Here is a 23,134-nt window from a genome sequence, read left to right as displayed (position 1 = left end):
CCGCCCCCACTCAATCCACCCCACACCCGGACCCCGAATCGAAACAAGTATAGCGCAGAGACATAGAAGAAAAAGGCCCATAGAACTAAAAAGAAACAGTTAATTACCCCCCCACCCTACACCAATGCGGAGGCTACGGCCTGCCCCCCCCCCAGCATAGTGCCTGTCGCCCAATGAACCCGAAATATAGACAAGAGAGAAAGTAGGAATAGAATAAAGAAAATAAGAAAAGAAAGAAGAAAGAAAGCGGGGAGGAGCCCACATAACCGCGGAGCGCCCGGAACCACCGGCCAGCCACGCCTCCACACACTGAAAACCCACTACTCCCAAGAGCGGTCGTGTGAAGTTAACGTGTCACAACAATTTAAATGAAAGCAGACAAATCGCGACGAGTGCGCACAACATATGCGAACAGTTCCAGTCCGAGTCCAGTCCATCCGTGATACCATGGTGATATAACTCAATCTAGCCCTGGCCCGATCGCGGGCTTAAGATTAGACCAGCCCCCACATGAAGGCCCCGCATCCCGTGCAGACAAAGACAATATGGCCGCTGGGGAGAAGATGGAGAAGTAGAGTCACAAAATGGCCGCCGATCATCTATTGAGGTCCCCTTGTGCACCATATAAAATCCAGACCTGGCCTGTAAAGTACAGGAGTTCCACCTGAAAGAAGCCGTAGGCCACCGTGAACGGTTCCTCGAGGACGTCAGGTGTCGCTCAGGTGGATACTCTTGCGGGCGCGGTGGGGCAGGCAACAACAAAGCAGGCAGCAATGACCGGGGAAACAAAGTATCCGCAATTGAGCAGGAGAGCGATTGATCCTGGGTGCCGGGAAAGCCAGTTGCAGACACCAGTGTAGCACGGTTACACACAGTCGTTGCGTCCCGGCAAGAGGACAGAAGCACCGGCAGACCCATGTCTTGTTGATAACAAACGGGGCGCTCACGACCCGCAGCCGACAGTATGGAGTCGAACCGCTCACTCAGCGTTTGCAAGCCAACACACAGTTGCAGACGAAAGTCCCGCAGGGCAGCCAGAACGGAGCCGCATGTCAGCGGAAGCTGCGCCCCCACATCGGCAGCAATCCGGGACGGCACTGTGGAGCTAGAGTCTGGTAAAGGGAGGGCGAGGCGGGCAGCGGGCGAGACCGGAGCATCACCCCCCAGCAGCGAGCAAGCAATCAACGCCATGTTTTACCGCTGAACGGTACAGTGGCCAGGGGGGGGTCGGAACAAGGAGGCAATTCCCATCAGGTCTACGCCGCAACCGGTGAAAGCCAACAGTCGCTTCCCCTCCCTCGGGCTCTCTTTGCCGCCGACTAGGCGATAGAAGAAGGGGGTCTGCAGCCTTCCACAGCGCGGTCCACAGAGCGGGGCAGGAGACCCGCCACACCGGGGCTTACCCTATAGCTCCAGCCCGTCAGGTGCAGGGTGCAGGAGGTGTCCGGGCGTCTCTCCCCCGGCTCATCTGGCAACAGTCCGTGGCGTGAGGCGGGATCGGGACCGCGGGGCTCTGGTTTGCGCCAGCGGGTCCGGTGACTGCGGAGCTTCCAGGGGGCCGGCCAAGGCCACAACAGAGCAGGGGTCCAGTGCGGAGAACAAAGACACCAAGAACTCCGGCATCCGGGCGGGCTAAGACTCCGGGAAAGCGGCGGCGCGGTCAGCGCGTCGTCGCACACGGTGCACCTCGAAAATCGGCGAGGATAGGAATCAGGATGATAGTCCGAGGCCAAGGGCCGACGGAGCCGGGCGCTCAAGCGTCTGCTCCGGTCGCCATCTTGGCTCCTCCCTCACCATAACTATATTTGACTCTATTCAGTACCCAACCGCCTCTTGTTGTGAACTGCCACTAGTGTCTTACTTTGCTCCTCACGTGTTGAATGTTGTTTGAGCAAACTTAATTATTTGCTCGAGGTGGATGCTATTGGGGCTTATCTCTACCATTCCCTCTACCACAAAAGAGTTGCTTTCAAGGGTTTATTGCTACCAGGACAATGTGTGTTGCAAGGAACTGCCTTGTGTGGATATTGTAAATAGCTGAATTTCTTAGCCTTTTCAACCTGAGGAAACCCCTCTCTTAAAAGATCTGGTCATTTGTCAAACCCTATGGTTTATGAATTGATATTGGCTTTCTTTATTTGTTCTAGGGAGAGATCTACTCGTTTTCCAAACAAACTCTACCCCATAAAAGGCATTTAAATAATATTAGCTTGTACTTCTGACTTAAAGCTTGAAATGTGCAATCAAGCATGCATTCTCTTTGTTGTCAACTGAGTGATATCCGGGTCTCTACTGAGTCAAGTGCTGATTTCAAACATATAGCATCAATACTCTTTCTTTCTCCCACAGTGGTTTTACCTCTATTTTGCCGATCATCAAGGAGATGTTTCATCAACTTGTCTATGTCTTCCCACTGTGGGTAAACAAATATTTAATAAGACATTAGTAGTGGCTACATGCCCCTGAATGGCAAGCTGGCAACTCAGTTTTTCTCCCTACCACTTCTTGTCTCTTCTTGTCTTTTTTAGGTGGTGTCCAACGAGAGGTTGTTGACTGTGCCCTTTCAGTGGCCGTAGCAGCTATAAATGGATCTCACGTCATTTTACGTATGGAGAAGCTTACAATGATGCCTCATACTTTTTCTCCTGAGTTCTTGTTGTTACAACTCTTGCTGTAGCTGGTTTTAGGAACACCCATTTACTTTGCAGAATTATGGATGATAACATAAGAAGGTACTGATATTTTTTATGTTGAGAGCCTAATGTCTCAAGTAAGAAATTAGCATCCTCTTGCTCTACATACATCTGCACTCCAAAAAAAGCTGCAGCACCTCTCGTAATTACACCATGACAAAGTGAATATAGTTAGGAGACGAAGGTCTACTATGGTGGAGCTCTACATACTCCTGTGGTGAATACGCCTCGACATCCTTCCAAATGCAATCGCCTTCATCTATATTCAACTGCAAATTTCGATGCGATTTGATCCTCCTTGTGAAATCGTGGAGCAACATCTGTTTTCTTCTACTTTAAGATTTCAATATCTCCTCTAAGTCTCTCATTTACTAATAGTTTAGGATCTTTAAGAAAACTTAAGGCTTCCTGGGAGCTCAATTTCTTTTGCTTAATTGGAACCCCTTGCACGCATTGGACTCGCCGCAGCACAACTCATCCACGGCCTGAAAGAAATATTATCACATCACCTCCCTCCTGATGGAACTCAAAAGGCTCTCTTGCCAACCCGCACCATCTCCGAAACCAGCTGCACCATTAAAAAGCCTTCACACCCAGTAGCCCTACTGAGCTTGCAGACAAGCTCATCATCCCTGGTGCTTCTTGGCACACCCACAGCCAGGACATCATCAGACTGCAAACTAAGAAGTGAAAAGATGAAAAAAAATAAGATGGCAGGCTTTTACAATCTATGCACCCAGGATCTGGAACAACATCCTTGTATCCATCAGGGATACCCAACACAGCTCCAATTTAGGAAAGAGTTCAAGACTCTTTAAAGAATGCTACATCACAATGCTTTAACCATCTACAACTCAGCTCATTGACATGTCTTTGACTATGTACAGCTCTCCGCTGCCTTTTGGCTAGGTTTGTACTATAGAAATACCACACACATGCTTACATACATACGTACCACTGAATGTGATAAATATCTGGTGTATGGATCCTCTCGCTCTGAAGCAGCACGCAAGATGATTACAAACTGTACTCTAACCAAGAAAACCAAAGACTAGAATCCAGCCTGCAAATGTGGAACTCAGTGCCTGTAAAATGTGTCCATTCTCTCCTTCTATGAGTGTTCAGAAACTCTATTTGTAACACTCCTTAGCATCAAATTAGAATGTGTTACTCCGACTGTTCACAGACTCTGCTGCCTCAATTTCTCCATACTGCTGCAAGTCTGAATTTCTCATCTTTTATTTAAAATCCCCCCCACTTCCTTGGCTCTACTATCAATTGCTATTTATGTTTTAATTTTCAGGTTGGTGCTTTGTTACTTATGGATTGTGCTCCGATAACAAAATGTTAAGCAAATCCCGAAAACGTAACGAATAACTACATCAACAAGCCAGAGGGGTCTGGTGCGAAGATATATACGAAAGATATTGGTTAAGTTGCCCCCATGTAGGTTTCCAAGCTGAGAGCAGAGGCTAAGGAAATGTTTTTTCACCTTTGATCTTAGAAACATGAGTGCAAAAGTTACAATTTATATCAAGAAAGCATACCACAGGGGCATAAGATTGATTCAAAATTCAGCTGATAGTTTTTTTTTTCGTTTATAGGGTTCACTGGGGCTGGATAACAAAACAAAAAATAACATCTTCCATTTCCCAAAAGGATTCAATCCCTTTGTTATTAACATCACATCAAATGTATTCGTACAGGAAATTGCTAAAGTTGAACAGGAGATGAACTGCCACTTCTAATAATCCGACTCCCATGTTCAACATGGAGCCGACGCAAAGGCTGGAGAATTGGTAGCAGCCTTTTATAGCAGCCGACAGCTCATCTCCATATACAGTGCACTTTTTAGACTCCATTTCTCCTACAATCTGTTTTCGAAATTTCAAAGTTAAAGGTATCAAATATTTTGCTTGGGAGAAAAAATCTACGGCTGCAGCAAACATTTGCCTTGCAATATTGTACAAACCACCCATTTGCGCATGGTCTAATTTCTAGTCACACAGGATATGTAGGCATTCATATTACGGCGGAATACAAAATTAATTGAACAGGCAGCACATTTCTTAAACAAGGTTCCATAAATCTGCTCGTGGGGAGGGCAGGGCTCGGATTTTTGCCATCCTAAGCAAAGTCACATTTAACCCCATGTCCGTCCCTTTTGTCAGTGGGATCGTAATGGATGCTTTTGGGAGCACACTGGCACACTTTAGAGGATGGTGCCCTACGCAGCTGCCTTGTCATATTATCTCCACTGGCATCCCTTGTAAATAAGACATGCTGATGTGATTAGTTTGATGGTGACAGGATGGAAAGGAGCAGTGTAGAAAGGTCTGTCGTGTCTACCACATTAAGAACGAAATTGCCTCTTTTTAAAGCAGTACTCTGAAAAGATATAGATACCCGCGTATGATTATGAATAGTCGTTTAAGTGATAACTAGCTGACAGAGGGCTTTAGAGGACATTTGATTGAACACTGTCCTACGAAGCATTTTTTATTGTGTCATATAAAATGAGAAATAAGTTCTCCTTTGTTTGACAATGGGTTTCCTTGCACGTGTGAACCTTGTGCAAGTTCCCACCCTTGTCTTTAGGGGCAGCATACTTTTAGTAGAGTATGCAGCAATGTTCCTAAAGATGAAAAAGAATTGTCGACCCTTAGCAATGAGAAGCTTACGAATCTCAAGAATGTGGCCCTAAGACCTGCATCATCAGCATGGTTTGTCTTTTCACTAGTATTGGATACAACATACAGAATGATAGATCGGCAACAGTGGATAAGAGGGATGTATTTTACCAATGGATTCTCTGCGCTAGACAGAAAACGTAAAGCTCAAAATAAATGGGTAATACAAAAAATGTAAAACAGACAACATGTGTACCAAGATCCCACACTGCCATCTCGGGGTTCTGATGACAATCAGAAACCACACAGATCCGAAACCAAGCCAATCAGAAATCAGGCACCAGAACCCTTTGATGGCAATATGAGACCTTATTACACAGTTACCCATCCGTCCATCTTCAGTGAAAAAAACCCAGGTAAAAAGTTTGTTATGGTTCTGGCTCAAACTCCTGAAATTCACCAGTTATGGTTAGCAACGCACGCAAGACATGACATAACTCAGACCACCTGCCATGGCGCAATGTGTTTCTTTTGTTGGTTTCTGTACCTTTGCCAAATTGGTGTTGTCAGAAAACCCTTTCAGAGGGCAACGTGACAAGCAAGAGATACTGGGCTCAACTCTTGTGGTCTTTTGCTCCTGGTGTACCGGGACCCACTTACTAAGAGCTCTGAGCAACTGGGCAAAGTACGCCTTCAGCATTTTACGTAGTGGTAGTTCAGGTAAAGCAGTCTAAGGCTTCTCAGGGAGGGGGGTGTAGGGTGAACACAGGCTCATAACTCAAAATACATCCAGCAATCCCCAATGATTTTTATACAAAAGGCAATATTTAGACAAAGTATAATACAGCACACCACAAATAATACACACAATCCTCAAGGCAGGCCCACTAGCGTCCCCCAGGTCAGCTACTCAAATTCCACCACCCTGTCTAAGGCCCATTGTTAGTCCCCATTTACGTGAGGTGTCATCCAAGCTATGCCCACTAGTGAGTTCAAGTTTTAGAAGTTCCACAATGCCTTGGTGGAAGTCAAAATGCACCCGCACCATATTGTGCAAGTCAGAGGAAGTTCCCACCAAGGCCCGGTATTCAGTCTTACCTGCTCTCGCTAGAGTGTTGGGGCGAAGTGTCAGTGTGCGTGTCAGTGGTCCAGCAACGAGCAGAGATCTGGATCCTGTTGTCAGGGTGGCAGGCTTCCACAGCGGTCCTCCGGTCCCACAGTTAGTCTTCCTGAATCCGGTGGTAGGTCTTGGGTACTTCTGGATTTGGATAGTTGAATAATTACTGTTTTTTCCACAGGTTGTGGCCCACTCCTTCACAGTAGCATGCTGCCTCCAGGCGAAGGCACTTTTGCTTCACCACAGCCTCCTTTCTGGCATAGTGGGGGTTGCAAACAGTGGCACAGAGACAGGACCTCTTCAGATCACAGCACTGCACAAGCCCTCACTTCATCAGAGTGATGCACTAGGGCAACAGCCCCTAATCTTCTCCACAGCCCCCACCTGGCGTATGGGGTTTCCGAGCATTACCAATAAGGTGACAGCTCTCCTCGGGTCATTGTGCCGCACAGAGTTATGGCCCATATCTCATCACCAAGTAGCACCAAAGGTGAGGACACTTAATCTTCACCGCAGCCCCCACCTGCCATAAGGGGGTTGTGACAGCGAACAGAGTAAGACAGACAGATCGGTGCAGCTGTCCAGATAGACCTGAATCTCACACTCCAGTCCTAGAATGTGCTCAGCATGATCCCCCACTGGACCTCACTCCCTCCAGGAGATTTTCTTCATTGGGTCCTGTAGTCCTGGGTCAGACAGAAGCTGGGTGATGTCCCCTCATCCAGCATGTGAGCCAGTCCTAGTCACTACCAGCAGAACTCATACTGAGCTTCTCCATTCTGATGTACAGTCTGACAATTTGAAAGTCTCAAGCTCTCCTTTTTATAATCCTATTCTAAACACAAATGCAACTTAGTGTTTGTTTTCAAAGTTCAAATTCTGGGGTTGAGGCCGATCACTTTGACGTGCGCACTCCTCTGTTATGACCCACTCTGTGGTGACCAGTCTATCACAGCAAGAAAGTCTCCAATCTTGATAGCCCCAAACACAGGCCATTGGAATAGGTAAAGGGTTCACAACCGTATGTCAGCCTTAGTGATATGTGCATCAGAAGGTTACCAAGGGACTCCAGGCCTACTCTTTATGATTCCCTTATCAGCTCCATCTCCTTCCTGAGATGTGTTCATGCCCCTTTGACCAGTGACCTCTTTCAGAACCAAAGACATTTTTTGAAGAATACTGATGAGCCTGGATTTTCCTTTCTCCAGAATGTGTTCCAACCAGCGCTCAGGAAATCAGCAATACACAAATGCATACATGTGCCTCCAGCCAGCCTCGGGGTTCCCAATCTGACCTAAGGCATTGCACCACTTCCAGGCACTTGTGCATGCTTAGTACTGCACTCAAACCTACATGTAGATTTCTAAGTAATGCTGCAACAGGCACACATACGTAACAGCTCGCTGTGTAGAACACACGCACTAACCTTCATGCACTGCTGCCACGGGCATACATACATAACAGTGTGTAGTTTAACACATGCACTTTTCTGGCCCTCCATCCATCCTGAGAGAGGCCAAAGGCAAGATAAGGACACAGCAAGGGAACTTTAATTGAGTGGGCCAGTACGCTTCACTCCCATGGCGCGGATAAACCGGCCTGGCCATGCTACTGATGACTCATGAAAAAAAATGGTAGGCTCCCACCACTGCGCTCAGGATATCTATTTCTTAGTAAGGGCCAGGCTACCTATTTCTTAGTAAGGGCCATAGCCCTTTACTACTATGAGGGCAGAGCATTTTGCGCCCCTCCCGGTCTAACCAGACAGCAATCTGCGAGACAGGTATAGGTAACGAAGCACACGCAGGATCCGTGGGCACCCATAACCACAATGTAATAACAATTATTCCGATATCACCACAGCTGGGGTAAATAGGGCAAAGGTTCATGTCTATTATCATGCAAGATACTTTTCAGTCCGAACAGGTGTTCTTAGCATGGTAGGTGGCACGAGTTATGGTGTGTATTGTATTTTAACAGGGTTTTTTCAGTGAGGTTTTTTTTTTCTTGTAAATGTTTTGCTTTATTTTCAACTATGTTGTGGAGGGCCTCTGGCTGTGCGCTGTGGGGGATGCTACAGGGCCAAGCCATGTGCCCAACATGCCATGGCCGCTCAGCTCCCACTGGGCATTGCCTGCCATGTACCCATTCTGAGCTGTGCACAGCCTTTGGACAGGTTATATCCCCAACCACCTTTAAGAGTGTGCAGCGGGTTTAATTTGCTAGTTTCATCAAGATTAATTGAACAGTGCAAATGTTATCGGTGAATGAAACTCTAATTGCCATCCAATTAATCTTACCCTCAGCCCCTGTATCTGCTCAAAAGTTTACTTAACCAACAGTAAGCTAAACCCCGCTTAACGTCTGTCAAATTTTGTGTGGATTCATCTAAGGGGGCCAAACGTATTAGGAAATGAACACTTTTTTCATCTCCCCTTTAAAATCTGGCCTGCATGAAATTGAAAAAAAGCAATAATAGGCTAAACATGCTAAGTCGCTGCCACCATCTGATAGATCTGCTTGAAACTTGGCAATTATTAGTAAATGAAATATTTCTCCATCTCTTTAAATCTTCCCCCCACTTGATCTGCATAAAATCTCAACTACCAGCACTGGGTGTAACTTGCTAACTAGCTGCCACATTGACACAGATTCATTAAAAAGTATACTTCAGGATACACTGAACCAATCATTCACTCAAACTAAACTTTTTGCAATACACCTACTTTATTGGACTCTGGAGAAAATAGTGAAACTAAATTTGCAGGACACAGACGCGGGCTGGACTTTAAAAAAAAATAGAGTCGATTGGCAGTATTGAGCACATGCTCTTCCTTAATGGCTCATGCCTTACTGGAGCTCAATCCAAAAACACCTCAGCAACAGCTTCAACATTCCAATCGTACTTGATTTCCCAACCAGTGTGTCTGGGCTATTGGCAGCCCCTGAACATCTTGATGTGTCAAAGGCTGATTAGGCTCTTCTTGACCTACTCCACACAATTGCAATAAAAGTCATTCTCATTGAATGGAAGGCAGTAAATCAAGGTTTATTTCACACTCGGTGAGCATAGGTCACCTATCTTAGAAGCACACACAATGCTCAGGCTACTCTCCCGGGCAATCAAATCATTTACCAGGAAAATGGAGCTCCCTGGTTAAGTTCCTAAGTACCCCTCAGTCATGCTAAACATTCCAGCTACAGGTGCCCACCCCCTTTTATTTTCATTTCTAACCCCCCACTTGGTGACTCCTCTATCGAACCTCATAGATTGCTTCTGCCGCCTTTGTTTCCTCTCTAGATTTTTTACCCCCTCTTTCTATCTTGTTCATCTAGTTGAGGTTTGCTTTTCTCACATGTACTATGGTGTAACGGGAATTAACTGATTACTTCCAAATCTTTGCTTATGGTATAGTAGTTAATCTCAACAGTTCATTCACCAACTTCCATTCTCCTTATTCATTTGAATGGAAAGTATTTACATTTAGCCTTTCTATGTATGATGACCATATCTTGTTCATTGCTATTTTGAGGAATGCCAAGATATGTTATTCACATCCCTAATGTCGTATTTTCTGTTGTTGCTTACGTTTTCTGTCCTTTATATAACATCCTTAATAAAACGTATTGAAAACAGTGTTAAAGTTATAAGCAATTGAAGATGCTATTGCCCCGCACCCTTAACTTTACCCCACTCACTTGATGGATTGCACATAATGTGACATACCAATAAAAAAACGAATCTTCCAAGCTTCTACCAAATTTTGTGCATGCCTATGTTATGAGCAAATATACACTGTTTTCCCACCTTTTTTTTTTTTAAACTCGGCCTCCCTATGGTGGATCTGCAGAAACTTAAAAAGACTCATGTTAATTCCCAGACAAGTTTAGTAGAGCTCCATCAATCAATGTAAAAATTATTAGTAAATCAAGGATATTTTGATTCCATCTCCTTCAAGTTTGTCCCCATCTTTGGGATCTTCACAAAACCTAAAATACTTGTACTAAATAAAGTGATGTCGTGCAAAAAAACTATTTATTACAATCAAGTGTGATACAATCAAAAAGATAATAAAATAATTATTTGTCAAGCGGGGAGATACCTCGTAATACTATTACGTTATTATACATGATAATCGGAACTTTGCTGCTTTTTAATAATCTGTCAATTGTTTTTATCAAACATTAACTTGGCATAGTGGCGACCGAGACAAAGTATATCCTCCAGGGGCATTAGACCATAGTTTGGTTTATAATTTTTTCTCCTATATTATTTCTGTATGTAGCACCACCTCTCCAGTGGGTAGTTACATTACTTAGGGAATTGTTTTGTGCCTTTTCTACGACTCAATCCCAAATGGAAGTTCTTTTTTTCTTCTTCTTTTCCCCCGCTTGCAATCGTACTAGTCCACTCAGATTTGAAAATACCCCCCAAATACAAGAAGATAAGACAATTATTGTGCAAAAAAGGTGAAAAATTACATTAAAAACTAATTTACTAGCAAAACCCCCTGAACAGTTTTTTTTGTCTAAATGTACATAGAGTTCCTCATCTTTATTCAGTCCATATGGTGTAAGGGTACACAAGCCTAAAATATGACTGAATTCCCTTTGTCCCAGCTTTCTTTCCCTCTTCCCGCCCCGTTCATGGCGGTCCACACTTTCAATAGTGAAGAATTTCAGTAATTTCCTATCTCCTCCATGGTGAGGCTCCATATGTTTTGCTACTGCATTGCTGCGGTCTTTATTTATGGTCGCTCGTACGTGTTCTAAAATCCATTTTTTTCACAGAAGGTACTTCCAACGTATTTCAGAGTGCAGGGACATTCAATTACGTATACTACGGATTGACTTTTGCATGTTATCAGGTTTTGGATCTTCCAGATTTTATTGTCCGCCAATTTAATTTCTTTTGTGTTTTTTGCAATCTGGCATACTTTGTAGTTGTAACATTTCACAAATCCTTTAGTGTTCAGCCACTGCGTTGTTCTACTGTTTATTTTACGGGAGTTGCTATGAACCAATTTGTCCTTCAGATTTTTTGCTCTTCCAAAAGTCACATTAGGGTGTTTTCCCGCTATTGTTGCTACCGTTGGATCTAGTTGGAGTGTTTTCCAATTGTTCTTTAGAATTCCCTTGATCATTTTAGATTCCTTCGAATATGTGGTAATCAGGTGGATTGTCTCTGGGTTATCACTCGCCATTGGTGTTTTTATTTCAATGATTTCTTCTCTTGCTTTTATCTTTGTCCTCTTACAACCTCTTTTTATTATTCCGGCTGTCACACCTACAGGACACCGAACCGCCACTTGATCCTCGGGCGGGAGGCGAGTGTTGTTGAAGCGTCTCGTTTCACGCCCCAAAAACTACAACTCCCATGAGTCCTGCTTCCGGGTAGGCGCGCGCATGAAATGATGACGCACCTACCCAGAAGCCTCTTACTCTGGGCGGCGGCAGCGATACGATGCTGCGAATTCTGACATTGCAAGACACTGGATAGAGTGAGAGCCACGCTAGAAGTAATCCTTGACATTCGGACGCTCTCTTTTAAGGCGGTAAGGGTGACGTTTCACCGCTCATGGGCATATATTATTAATTCACGTGGAAGTGATCTCGGACCACTTTGCTCACTATTTTTGACTATGACAATCAGGTGGGGGGAACCTTAAATACCTCCAACGTTCACAGTATGTGTAATATCAGTTCATGTTGATTAAGCAGAAGAAGTGATTCATTATCGGAATCTCCACTCATGACATTTGCTGTGAGTTAACAGCCAAAGAGTGCTGGGAATGAGAGGTTAATGCCAGTACAGTTTATTTTCGTTAATGGTGATGTGTATTACTGAAGACTTTAAGTGGCTCATGTGCAGTGTACGAGTTATTAGGTAATGTCACGCCAATGTACGAACTGTTCAAACTTGGTAAACTAATAAAATTATGTTTAAAAAAAAAAGTGGCTCATGTGATCTTTCTTCCTAGCAGGGGCATATGGTGTGAGTTGAGTATCAACCCCCCCTGTGACGCAAGTTTCAACAATCATTGTGGTGGGTAACGTATGACGTGAGAGTAGTGTGTGAGTTGTGTATGCCCATGGTGTGTTTGATACTTATGGAATGGTGTATTTTCTCCTTTTGCATATAAATTGTCTTCCTCTGATATGATACCTACATCAAAGATTGATTCGCAAGAAAGCAAGTTCTTTTTCTTTACAGGTAGTTACCACTTAGTATATGTTTAGTATTTTAAGAAATTGCTACAGGAAGTGGAACAGGCCTTTAATTGTGTTTTAGGTCTCCCTCCCCGCTGTCCCCATCCTTTCGTTCCCTCGCTTAATCATTCCTACCCTCTGCGCTGTTATAGCATCAGAGGGTGGAGCGGTTGAGAGGTGGAGCCATTTGAGCAACACACCGATCCTGGGAGTTTGGAATAAAGCCTTGACACCGGCCGAGTATCCTCTCCGTTTGAATCTTTGTTATTCCACTATGTTTGTCCCATTCCTTTTCTTCAGAACAAATTCTTTGGATTCTTAAGAACTCGGCATATGGGATATTTTCGATCAGGGTATTTTGATGGAAACGTTCGGCGTGTAAAATCGCATTTGTTGCGGTTTCTTTCCGATGCAGCGTCATATGTATTTTGTTTTCGTGAATATATATCTCCATATCCAAGAATGTCACTCTCCATTGGCTGATGTATGTAAATTTAAAATTAGCTTTTGTAGAGTTTAGGATTTTAAAATATAATCACTGAATTCTCCCTCTGACCCGTCCCAAATGATGAAAAGGTCATCTATATACCTTAACCACATGATCGTCTTGTTTACAAATAAGTAATTCTCTGGTTGCCAAGCCAATTGTTGATCCCACCAGCCCATTGTCAGGCAGGCAGGCGTAGCTCGGACTAAAAGAAAAAACCATTGCGGTCCTTTTGTTTGCATATAGATTTCTTCACCAAATAGAAAAACATTTTGGGTTAAACACAGTTTTATCGTCTCAAGTAGCATAGCGTTGTGTTAAGCATAATGTATGTTTCTTCCTTTCAGAAAGTATAAACAATCTGATATGCCAGCATCATTCTCTATATTAGTATACAAGGACACCACATCCATTGTAATCCGTTTGTATGTGCCTTGCCCTGGGGTCCCTTGTAGGAGTCTTAAAAGGTCACTGGTGTCTTTGAGGTAAGAATTGAGACTCAGGACAAATGGCATTAAGAAGTGATCCACATAATTTGCCACCAGCTCAAAGAGAGATCCTTTTGTCGCAATAATTGATCGTCCAGGAGGTTTTGTAGGGTGTTTGTGGATCTTCGGCAAAAAATATATAGTTGCTGTGATTGGATACTCAGTTGTTAAATATTTGCATTCATTTTCATCAAGAAGATTAGCTGTTGCCCAGTCCTTCAATTTTTTATCCAGTTCAATCTGAAAGCGAAGTGTTGGGTTGTCCTTAAGTTTATCGTAATAGTGGAGTTACTTAACTGGTGGTGAGCTCCCTTTGTGTAGTCATTTTTATCCACAGAGTGGGGCTTTACCAATGAAGAAGACAGAATGGCACTAAGGGTGGTGGAGGTGATTAGTACGAGGCCAGGTATTTTGTTTCAATTTGAATGGGGGCAGGAGGAGGGTGTATATCACAGGAAGCCACTTTTTATATTAGGAATGCAGGCCATGTTATACGTGGCTCCTTCGTTGCTCGTCTGCCCCCGTTTTTGTGATGGATGCATAGACAGATGATTTTGTGAGGGTGTGGGCATATAGAACATACAATTATAGATGACTAAAATGTTAATAACTGACTTTTCTCACCTCAAGGTGCGGAGTGCCATCACATACGATTTCTTCTTCGCTCTATTTTTCTATTTGGTGTCATTCCAAACCCCTCAGTTAATAACTGTTTCTCCCCCACATAACCACCATACTCAAACATAAATGTACAGCACGTCCCTTTGTATATAAGCTCTTATTTGGATGGTATATGTGTATCTAGATATGTGCATTCCTTTGTATAAATGTGTATAGTAATTATGTTTATAGATATTTGTTATTTCCACCTAACAAATGTACATATTAGTTATGGCTATATTGTTCTATGTTTAACATGTATAAAGGTCACTGCATAAATAAGTACATTTTTATCATAACTATTTATTTACAATTGCTTCACTATTGAATTAAAGAAGAATTTATTTTATAAATTATAAAAAATAAATTAGCTTAAAGTACAGAAACACTTGAAAGTCTGAGTTTAATAAATAAAACTTAAATCTACATACATTACCTTCCTTATACATAGATACCTTCCATGTACTTCTGTATCTTTATATTTATTACTTTACTTATAATTAAGAGTCCCAGTTTTCCGTTTTTGCTTATTTTATACAGATAAATACAAACAGAAAACAATGTGTTTCCTGGCAGTATTTATTTTTAAAAGTGGAAAAATACGGAAAATTATGCTTCTTGTGGGTATCTCTCCATGCTGTCTTTCGTGCTTTCGAGGACAACAGCTGAGCAGATACACAGAATGGGAAGTTAAAAAACAGGTTCAGATTTCCCTGAATACAGGCATGTGATAGCATTTATTTGTATTATAATACTGATATTTACAGGTGGGTGTAAGGTTTGGCCATATTTTCTTGCTTAGTTTGCTAAAACGCGACAGGAAAAAGTAGGACTTTATGTTTATCAGTTAAATAAATGTGGAAATATACAGTGTTAAGACTATTTATTCTCAAAAAATAAATATGGATAAATACCAATAAATTGGTCAAAAAATAAATGTGAATAAATACAGACGTAAACAAAAAGAAATACCATAAAACAGGGAGCCCTACCTATAATTCAGCATCTCCAATGCTCTACGCTGTATCTTGCCCTATACCTCTCTCAATATATCCTCTACCTTCACTCTCTGACTCGTCTCGCACCTCATTCTACTACTCTCGCCAATGCACTACCCTAATTCTCACCCTATACGTCTCTCAATATATTCTCTATATCCTCTACCTCCAGTCTCTGACTCTTCTCAAGCCTCATTCTATTATCCCCCAAATAACCCTTTCTAGACTCTTCCCTCCTCTACTGCTCCTTGCATCATCTCATACCTCTTTTACTATTCAGATTTCCCAAACAAGTCTTTCTAAACCCTTCCCTCCGACACTCCTGCAAGCAGCAACTTGCACAACAGCACCAGTGATGAGCAAAATATTACATCTTAACAGTAATCTTGCCTTCATTTCTCACACCCACAATAGAAGGGACTGGTGATATATAGAAGAAATATAAGCGTGGGACTTTAATACAGAGGAAAGCAGAGCTTTATTTGTACATGACATTTTTCTACATGATCAAGCAGGAAGAGTTTGGTAGCTGTCCACGAGCAAGAAATGAATATCAATAGATGGGAGTGAGCCATGAAAAGAACGCTCTAACAACAAAGAAATGCAAAGAGGTTCTTACAATGGGTGCATTTTGCAACAAACCTTGGCTGTTCCCCTCTGGGGCTTTGACGTTTTAAGGCCCTTTTCATGCCCTTCACTCAAGCTTTAAATTCGCTGATCTGCGGTAGGATCCGAGGAACAATTCACAAAGTACTTTTGCCAAGGGATGTTCACGCGTCTTGGTTTCCCTCATCATATTCTTCAGAGCAATTAAACAGTAGATCAAGAGCGATCCCTGGGGCATCCCTCTTTGCCGGCTCCCGGATCCGCCTCAATTCAGGGGATTAAGAGTCAGGATGGCTCTATATTAAATATAAATGCACCTCGCGGCAAACACAGCAGCATAATAAGCATCTTTGATAAAACAGACTGCGATGTCAAGATCACTTCACATTGTTATTAGGAATAACAGAGGCATAATCAATTCTGAACGTTCCTACAAGGACAGCTAATTGAGGAATAAAATCGCCTACTAAATGTCGGCTGCGGGCAGGAGTGGATTCCTGTGAATAAATAGGCCTGTTATGCGAAAGAACCACTTTCCACATCAATTTGGCTTTGATAAAGCGCAGGGCCTGACCGGTTAACAACAAAAAAGAAAAGAGAGAGGACCTAGACGGTGGGCTTCACGATCACGCTTGCCAAGCAATTTCAAATTCTGTACAATATTGAATTTGACATTAGTTCACAACCCTGCTAATTGCCCTGAGCTCTGCTGGTTTGGCAGCTTCAGCGGCGAAAGGCCGGCCACCCCTACTTTGCTCTTGGTAAAGTGACAGCTTAATTTGAGAGGGAGATGACATCTCACACAGAATAATTCACACTCCTTTTCCCTAGTCGCTTCTGTGTGCCTCCCAGGAAAAAGCATCACGAAAGCCCTCTCACAGCAATGGCATCTTCGCAGGCCCTCTCGCACCAACTGCAAAAATTTGTTCCAACTTAACGCGGCGCAAGGGGCTCAGGAAAGGGACAGCTGGTTGGCTTACTCGCACAGTAATAATAATTCTTATTTGTAAACCGCAAACATATCGCCACCTTAAGATTTCAAGGCACTGGGGGCCATCGGGGAGATCAGTTGAGCTATTGCCCAGAATCACATGGTGCTGAGCTGAGCTGCCTGCTAGCGCCAGGGATCCGACTGTTGTCCCCGCGCTCTGGAGTCAGTCGCTCTGGCCGCTGTGCCACACTTTTCATAATTAAATAAAACACACTTACTAGTAAAGAACTTCATTTGCTTCATGTCTTTCATATCGAACAGTTTCGCACATCAACCTGCAAAAGAATAAACAGCAAGCATGAATATAACACCCAGAATCAAGCCATGTAGCCACAACACACATTATACATTTTATTTGTAACAAACAGTGCAATTCTAACAACTGCTTTCTGCGACAAAGTCAATGAATTGGCCCTTGAAATAAAGCTGGCCAGCTTTTATCTAGACGTCCTCCCATTCAGCCGCTACAATGGTCTGCATGGCCAGAGAAGGCTGCTGCACGAAAAAGGTACCATATTCCAACCCAAAAGTGACCGTTAGTCCTCTGTCAAGGGCACCGTCAGACAGAAAAGGAAATGCCACATATGTCAACTCCTCTGCCACTGATGGCCATGTGTATTATACAGTGGGTATCAAGTAGTATCAAGCCACAGGGACATTGCCTTCAGAAATAGGAGGCTGCAATACCAAGCACTAGTTAGGAGCACTAAACACAAGAGGTTGTGAGTACAGTGAATGGCAGTTGTTGGCGGTCCTTGGCTGGAGTACTAAATGAAAATGCATCATCAATGAGGCATCAGATTTTGGCCTGGGCTCTAGCGTGAGCCCAATAAAAGAAAAGCCAGGTGGCCTCCTGGGTGGACAGGTTTGCTTGGGGGACTGGTTAAATGTCACTCCCCTAAATCCTGCACAGTGTGGCACATCGAACAGCGGGAGGGAGGGAGATTCAAGAGGGCTGGATCTGGTCATGTTGGACTAGAGGCCACAGGAGGAACTAAGTAGCATAATTTCAGAGCTTTCTTGTACAATCTACCGACTTATGGTAATAGGTCAAAATTAAGTTATAAACAGGGGCCCTAATCCCGAAAATGAGTATTTCTACCGGTAGCCATACACGCAGAACATGTAAAGATCTGGACACAATAAAAGATTGAATGAGGCCACACATTCTGATGGAAGAAATAGCTTTTGCAATTCCATTGGAACACAGGTGGAGTTAACTGAGTGGGAAACCAGGTAATGTTTTATTCATTGGTTGCATGTTATGTCACTGGCAACTCTGGTTTACCATGTCAAGTCGTTGTTGATCTGCTTTTTTATTGTTGCCCCCAAACACTTGTATTATAAGGTCTTACGTCATCCACATATACAATACTCATTAACTAGTTTAAAGCACAGTCCTTGAAATATATTGACTGTTGTATTTTTTTCTGTCAACGGAATTCATATTGATATGCCTTCATAAAACGACAGTAACGCTTGCAACATGCAAAATAAATGGGTATTGTACCAACAATCGAAAAACCGTTGCCAAATGACATGGTTGTGCTGGGTCTCTCAAATCATTAAAGTTCATGGTTCCATGTGGTAATGTCTTTTCCAAAACATCTTTTGCAAAAATTACTTTTCTTTTTTTTTTTTTACAATAATATCCTTTCCCTATGTTCTGTATAATTTTAATCAACATTTTGACCTGCTCTTACCGCTTTTTACTTAATTTCTTTTCTTGTATTGTATCCGTTTCTATTTACATATACTCAAACTAATTATTTTGCTGGGTAAAGAAACCTCACACATACACAAATGCATACATATAGATTATTCCTATTTGGGTGGAATATTACTCTTTTTAATGTATCTATTCATCTTTACAAATTCGTTTACCACTTCAAAATGTTTACCTTATTTTAAATTAGTTAAAAGTGAATAAATCTCACTTTTGAAACTGTGCTTTCAAATTACACAAGAATTTTAAGGTACATTTCGTGGTTATTTTCGGTCTGGAATGCAAGGATGAAATTGGTCTAAAATGTTATGGGACTAATATTTGGAAAATTATGTTATAACATGCTACTAAATGCATAGCTGGACAAGTATGCCTAAAAATCACGAAGTGAGGCTTTAGAGGGCACAACGAATTTCTTAAATTTAACCTTTTCCAATTAAAACGTATGACTATGCTATTTGCATATAGTAAAGTATTTATATTTTCTGATTTCAGAGAGAGAGAGAAGCTCCGACAGCTGAGACATTTTGACATGCTGTCAACTCCAAAAATGCGTGAGAAAGCAACAATAATTTACCAGATGTACATCGGCTCCTAAGAAGTTAAATGCCAGTCCCATCTCGCGGGGCCATTTGAAAATTATTAGCATTGTTCTGCCCAACAAGACTGCACAAATTTCAATGAAAATGCATTCTGGGATTGGTCCAGATAAAACAACAAAGTAGGCTGAAGAGGGAGCGGGGACAGGTGCAAAGGTTGAGGGTGACTTACCCCGAACAACAAAAAGGGTGAAAGCCAAGTCAGGCTGGTGACACTAGATGCTACCAGCAAGTACGGAGGGTGTGTGGGAGGGGCTGGGTCACAGATTACCACTACAAACAGTGGATGGTTGGAGGTGGATTTGGATCTGGGAATCAAAATTTGTCTTTATGTAGTGGAGGCACAAAATCATTATTTCACCCCTAGCACAAAACGTAAGCTTAGTGATGTGCAGTGAGTTCCAATGCTAATCCACACACATTATGTCATTTTCTGGACACTCAAGGATTCCCCTCCAGATTTTCAGTGTGCAAATGTATCTCGTCGATGTCCTAAAAATCTGTCATAGCTCTTCCTACATACAGTTGGTTGTCCACAATGTTTTGAAACATGTGAGGTCATTAAATACTACCATTCACCATAACTGCCACTCAATCGCTACCAAATATGGTAGTATGACTAAATAAAAATGTCGACAAATACATAAAATTAGAAAGCATTCATTGCTTATTGAAACTATAACCGCTGAATGCACACAGGGGCTGCAGAAGTACCTAATGAATATTTAGTTTCAATGCCGAAATGGGGGAAAGTTGTAGCCATTTGAGAGATATTGTTATTACTGAGGCCAGACAGGACTTTTATTCCACCAGGCATTTCCCTGTTGGGCTGGAGCCCTTGGAAGGCAGGACTGAAAGCCAGGGGCACTCCTGGTCCTTTGTTAGTTTCCCCAGCTTCCAGAGGTTAGTTGTAGAAGGCGCAGGGTCAGGGAGGCTTCAACAGAGAGAGGAAGAGGGAGGGGGAATGTAGACAGGGGGACAGGAAAGAAGGAGAGCGAGAGAGAGAGAGAGAGAGAGAAAGGATGGATGGAAGGTGAGAGATTGCGTGAGCAGATGAAGGGACAGAGGTTTGAGCATTTTTGCCAGCACTACTTTTGTATACCCAGTCCAAGATTTTAGTTATGATGGGTCTGGCCGTTAGCTTTATTTTGAGTATAGAATGGAGGATCAATCAATCAATCAGTCATTTGTAAGGCGCACTACATACCCGCGAGGGTCTCAAGGCGCTGGGGGGCGCTACTGATCGAACAGCCAGGTCTTGAGCATCCTCCTGAAGGTCAGCAGGTCTTGGGTCTGTCGTAGGCTCAGTGGGAGGGTGTTCCATGTCTTGGCGGCGAGGTGGGAGAAGGATCTCCCGCCGGAGGTTGTTCTTCAGATGAGCAGGACGTTGGCGAGTGAGAGGTCGGCGGAGCGTAGCTGGCGGTTGGGGATGTAGAAGGAGAGCCGTCTGTTGAGGTAGGCTGGGCCGGTCTTGTGGAGTGCCTTGTGTGCGTGTATGAGAAGCTTGAAGGATATCCTCTTGCTGACGGGGAGCCAGTGCAGGTCCCTCAGGTGGGGGGTGATGTGGCCGTGGCGTGGTACGTCGAGGATCAGTCGTGCCGAGGCGTTTTGGATGCGCTGTAGTCGTTTGATGACCTTGGTCGGGGCTCCCGCGTAGAGGGCGTTTCCGTAGTCGAGTCTGCTGCTGATGAGGGCCTGGGTGACTGTCTTTCTTGTATCTGTCGGGATCCATCTGTAGATCATGCGGAGGGTGTTGAAGCAGGAGGAGGAGACGGCGCTGACCTGCTTGGTCATTGAGAGCGTTGACTCGAAGATGATTCCCAGGTTGTGTGCGTGGTCGGTGGGTGGGTGTCGGGGCTGCTCCCAGTGTCGTCTGCCAGCAGGAGTCGTTCCTGGCTGAAGGGTTGGAGCCGAGGATGAGGACCTCCGTCTTGTCCGAGTTCAGCTTCAGATGGCTGGTCTTCATCCAGTCGGCGACGGCCTTCATTCCTTCGTGGAGGTTGGCTTTGGCGGTGATGGGGTCCTTGGTGAGGGAGAGGATCAGTTAAGTGTCGTTGGCGTAGGAGATTATGTTGAGGTCGTGCTGTCGGGCGACGTGTGCGAGCGGGCCATGTAAATGTTAAACAGTGTCGGGCTGAGGGAGGATCCCTGGGGTACGCCGCAGATGATCTCGGAGGCTTCTGACCAGAATGGGGGGAGGCGGACGCTCTGGGTTCTGCCGGATAGGAAGGAGGTGGTCCATTCCAGCGCCTTCTCTTGGATCCCTGCGGTGTGGAGGCGTGCGCGTAGTGTGCGGTGGCAGACGGTGTCGAAGGCGGCGGAGAGGTCTAGGAGGATTAGTGCTGTGGCTTCGCCGTTGTCCAGCAGGGTCCTGATGTTGTCGGTGCTGTGGTTGCTGCAGAACCCTGACTGGGAAGGGTCCAGGTTCTGGAAAGATGCCTGCTGCATAATAAATAGGGACGGCTTTCTGGATGCAATTCTTGTGGAGATAAGGAATTGTATGCGACTAAAAGTGTCACAGTTAACCGTACTCTTGATATAAAATAGTCCCCCCCCAGACATTGTAATGTATGCACCCCACAGGAGGAGGAAAGGTACAACCTAACAGGATGAAGATGAAAGGGAAATAAATACTCCTCTGGGCTGATCTCATTAACAATGACCGAAGCCAATGACTGAAAGAGGTTGACTCAAATAAGTCAATGATGTGCAGGGGGATGACTCAAAGCCCACGCTATGAAGATTGTAAGCAAAATACCTTGCAAAAACCCCTCCTGTTAACTCAGAACTAACAAGGGCAAAACAGCCATGTATGGAGTATGATAAATGATCAGTTGGAGGATAATGGGCAATGTAATCGTCATGTGTGTGGCACACTATAAAAAAAGAGTACTGTGGCAGTCAGTAGAGTGGCAAGAGTTGTTTAGAAATGATAGAGAATGGAAACAATAGCTTTTAATAAATTGAAGTGATGGACTGAATTTTGGGAGCACAGTTAAGACGAAAGAATGTTTAGTAATTTTAAAAGTTACTTAACGTTAACTATATCCACTATTGGATGAAACCAGATGTGTTTCAACTTAATTGGGCAAAAGGCTCGCACAACCATATAATATTGCAATTAAATGGTTTTAGCTTCTGGATTCCCTACTAACAACAATGCACAAAGTCCACCACCTGGACATGAGATTTAACCAGAATCTCATCTTTGATGATCATGTAGAACGTTTTACTGAGCAGAGAACTTCGACCTTCAGGTAACTATGAATATTAACCAGGACACTTCAACCCTTGTCCTACTCCAGTGCCTCTTCCTCTCATTTCTTCTCCTTGCTTCTTAAGTTTCTTCTCCGCACAATACAGAGACTGACCACTGTCTTTCAACTGACCAGACACAAGGTTTGTTTGAGCAATAATATTAAGTAGTCTTGACTATAGCAATTGGGAACAACTAGGCCTCTCCCAGAAATCAATATTACAACATCTACAGTAATCATAAAACAAAGCAGCACGACCTCATTTCCATACCATCAGGTCCTTCACTGTGTCAGCAAGTTGTGAAATTCAAAACCCCACTCTTGACAAAAAAGATGTTTATATTCTTGGGTGAAGAATACAAAGAAGGATCGATGTCTATACTTACTCACCATAAAAATCTCTACGCACCATCTGAGACACCCCGACTCTTTCTCTTCTTCCAAGCCCCATGTTTTAAGAACGATAAGTAACCCATAGTGCATGAGAACATAAGCTGTACAGATTAGAGTAGCTATCATTAATGGCGTAGGGCTGAGAGAGACTGAGGGCACACTCGTTATGGCTATTTTTACTACTCGATCATGTCGCAGAGAGGCATATTTTTCTTGCCTGCACTAGGGCCACTGCTATAGCAGTCTACAGTTCCTAGTCCCTTCATGACTAGTTTACCA

The 23,134-nt window shown here is 43.6% G+C and overlaps 1 protein-coding gene across 16 annotated transcripts in view; it reads right to left on the bottom strand.

Annotated features, from left to right (window-relative positions):
* Positions 1-23,134, bottom strand: part of RAPGEF2 (Rap guanine nucleotide exchange factor 2) — a 960,874-nt gene that overhangs the window by 622,799 nt on the left and 314,941 nt on the right. For all 16 annotated transcript variants that reach the window (XM_085641742.1, XM_085641743.1, XM_085641745.1 and 13 more), the window contains exon 3: positions 17,099-17,155. In XM_085641742.1, coding sequence (XP_085497868.1) covers positions 17,099-17,155 — 57 coding nt within the window. The remainder of the gene's footprint in view (positions 1-17,098; positions 17,156-23,134) is intronic.

The sequence above is a fragment of the Triturus cristatus genome, chromosome 2_2 (genome assembly GCF_964204655.1).
Source record: "Triturus cristatus chromosome 2_2, aTriCri1.1, whole genome shotgun sequence".
Classification (NCBI taxonomy): domain Eukaryota; kingdom Metazoa; phylum Chordata; class Amphibia; order Caudata; family Salamandridae; genus Triturus; species Triturus cristatus.
Note: the sequence above shows the minus strand (reverse complement) of the source record. Positions and strands in the feature narration are given on the sequence as shown.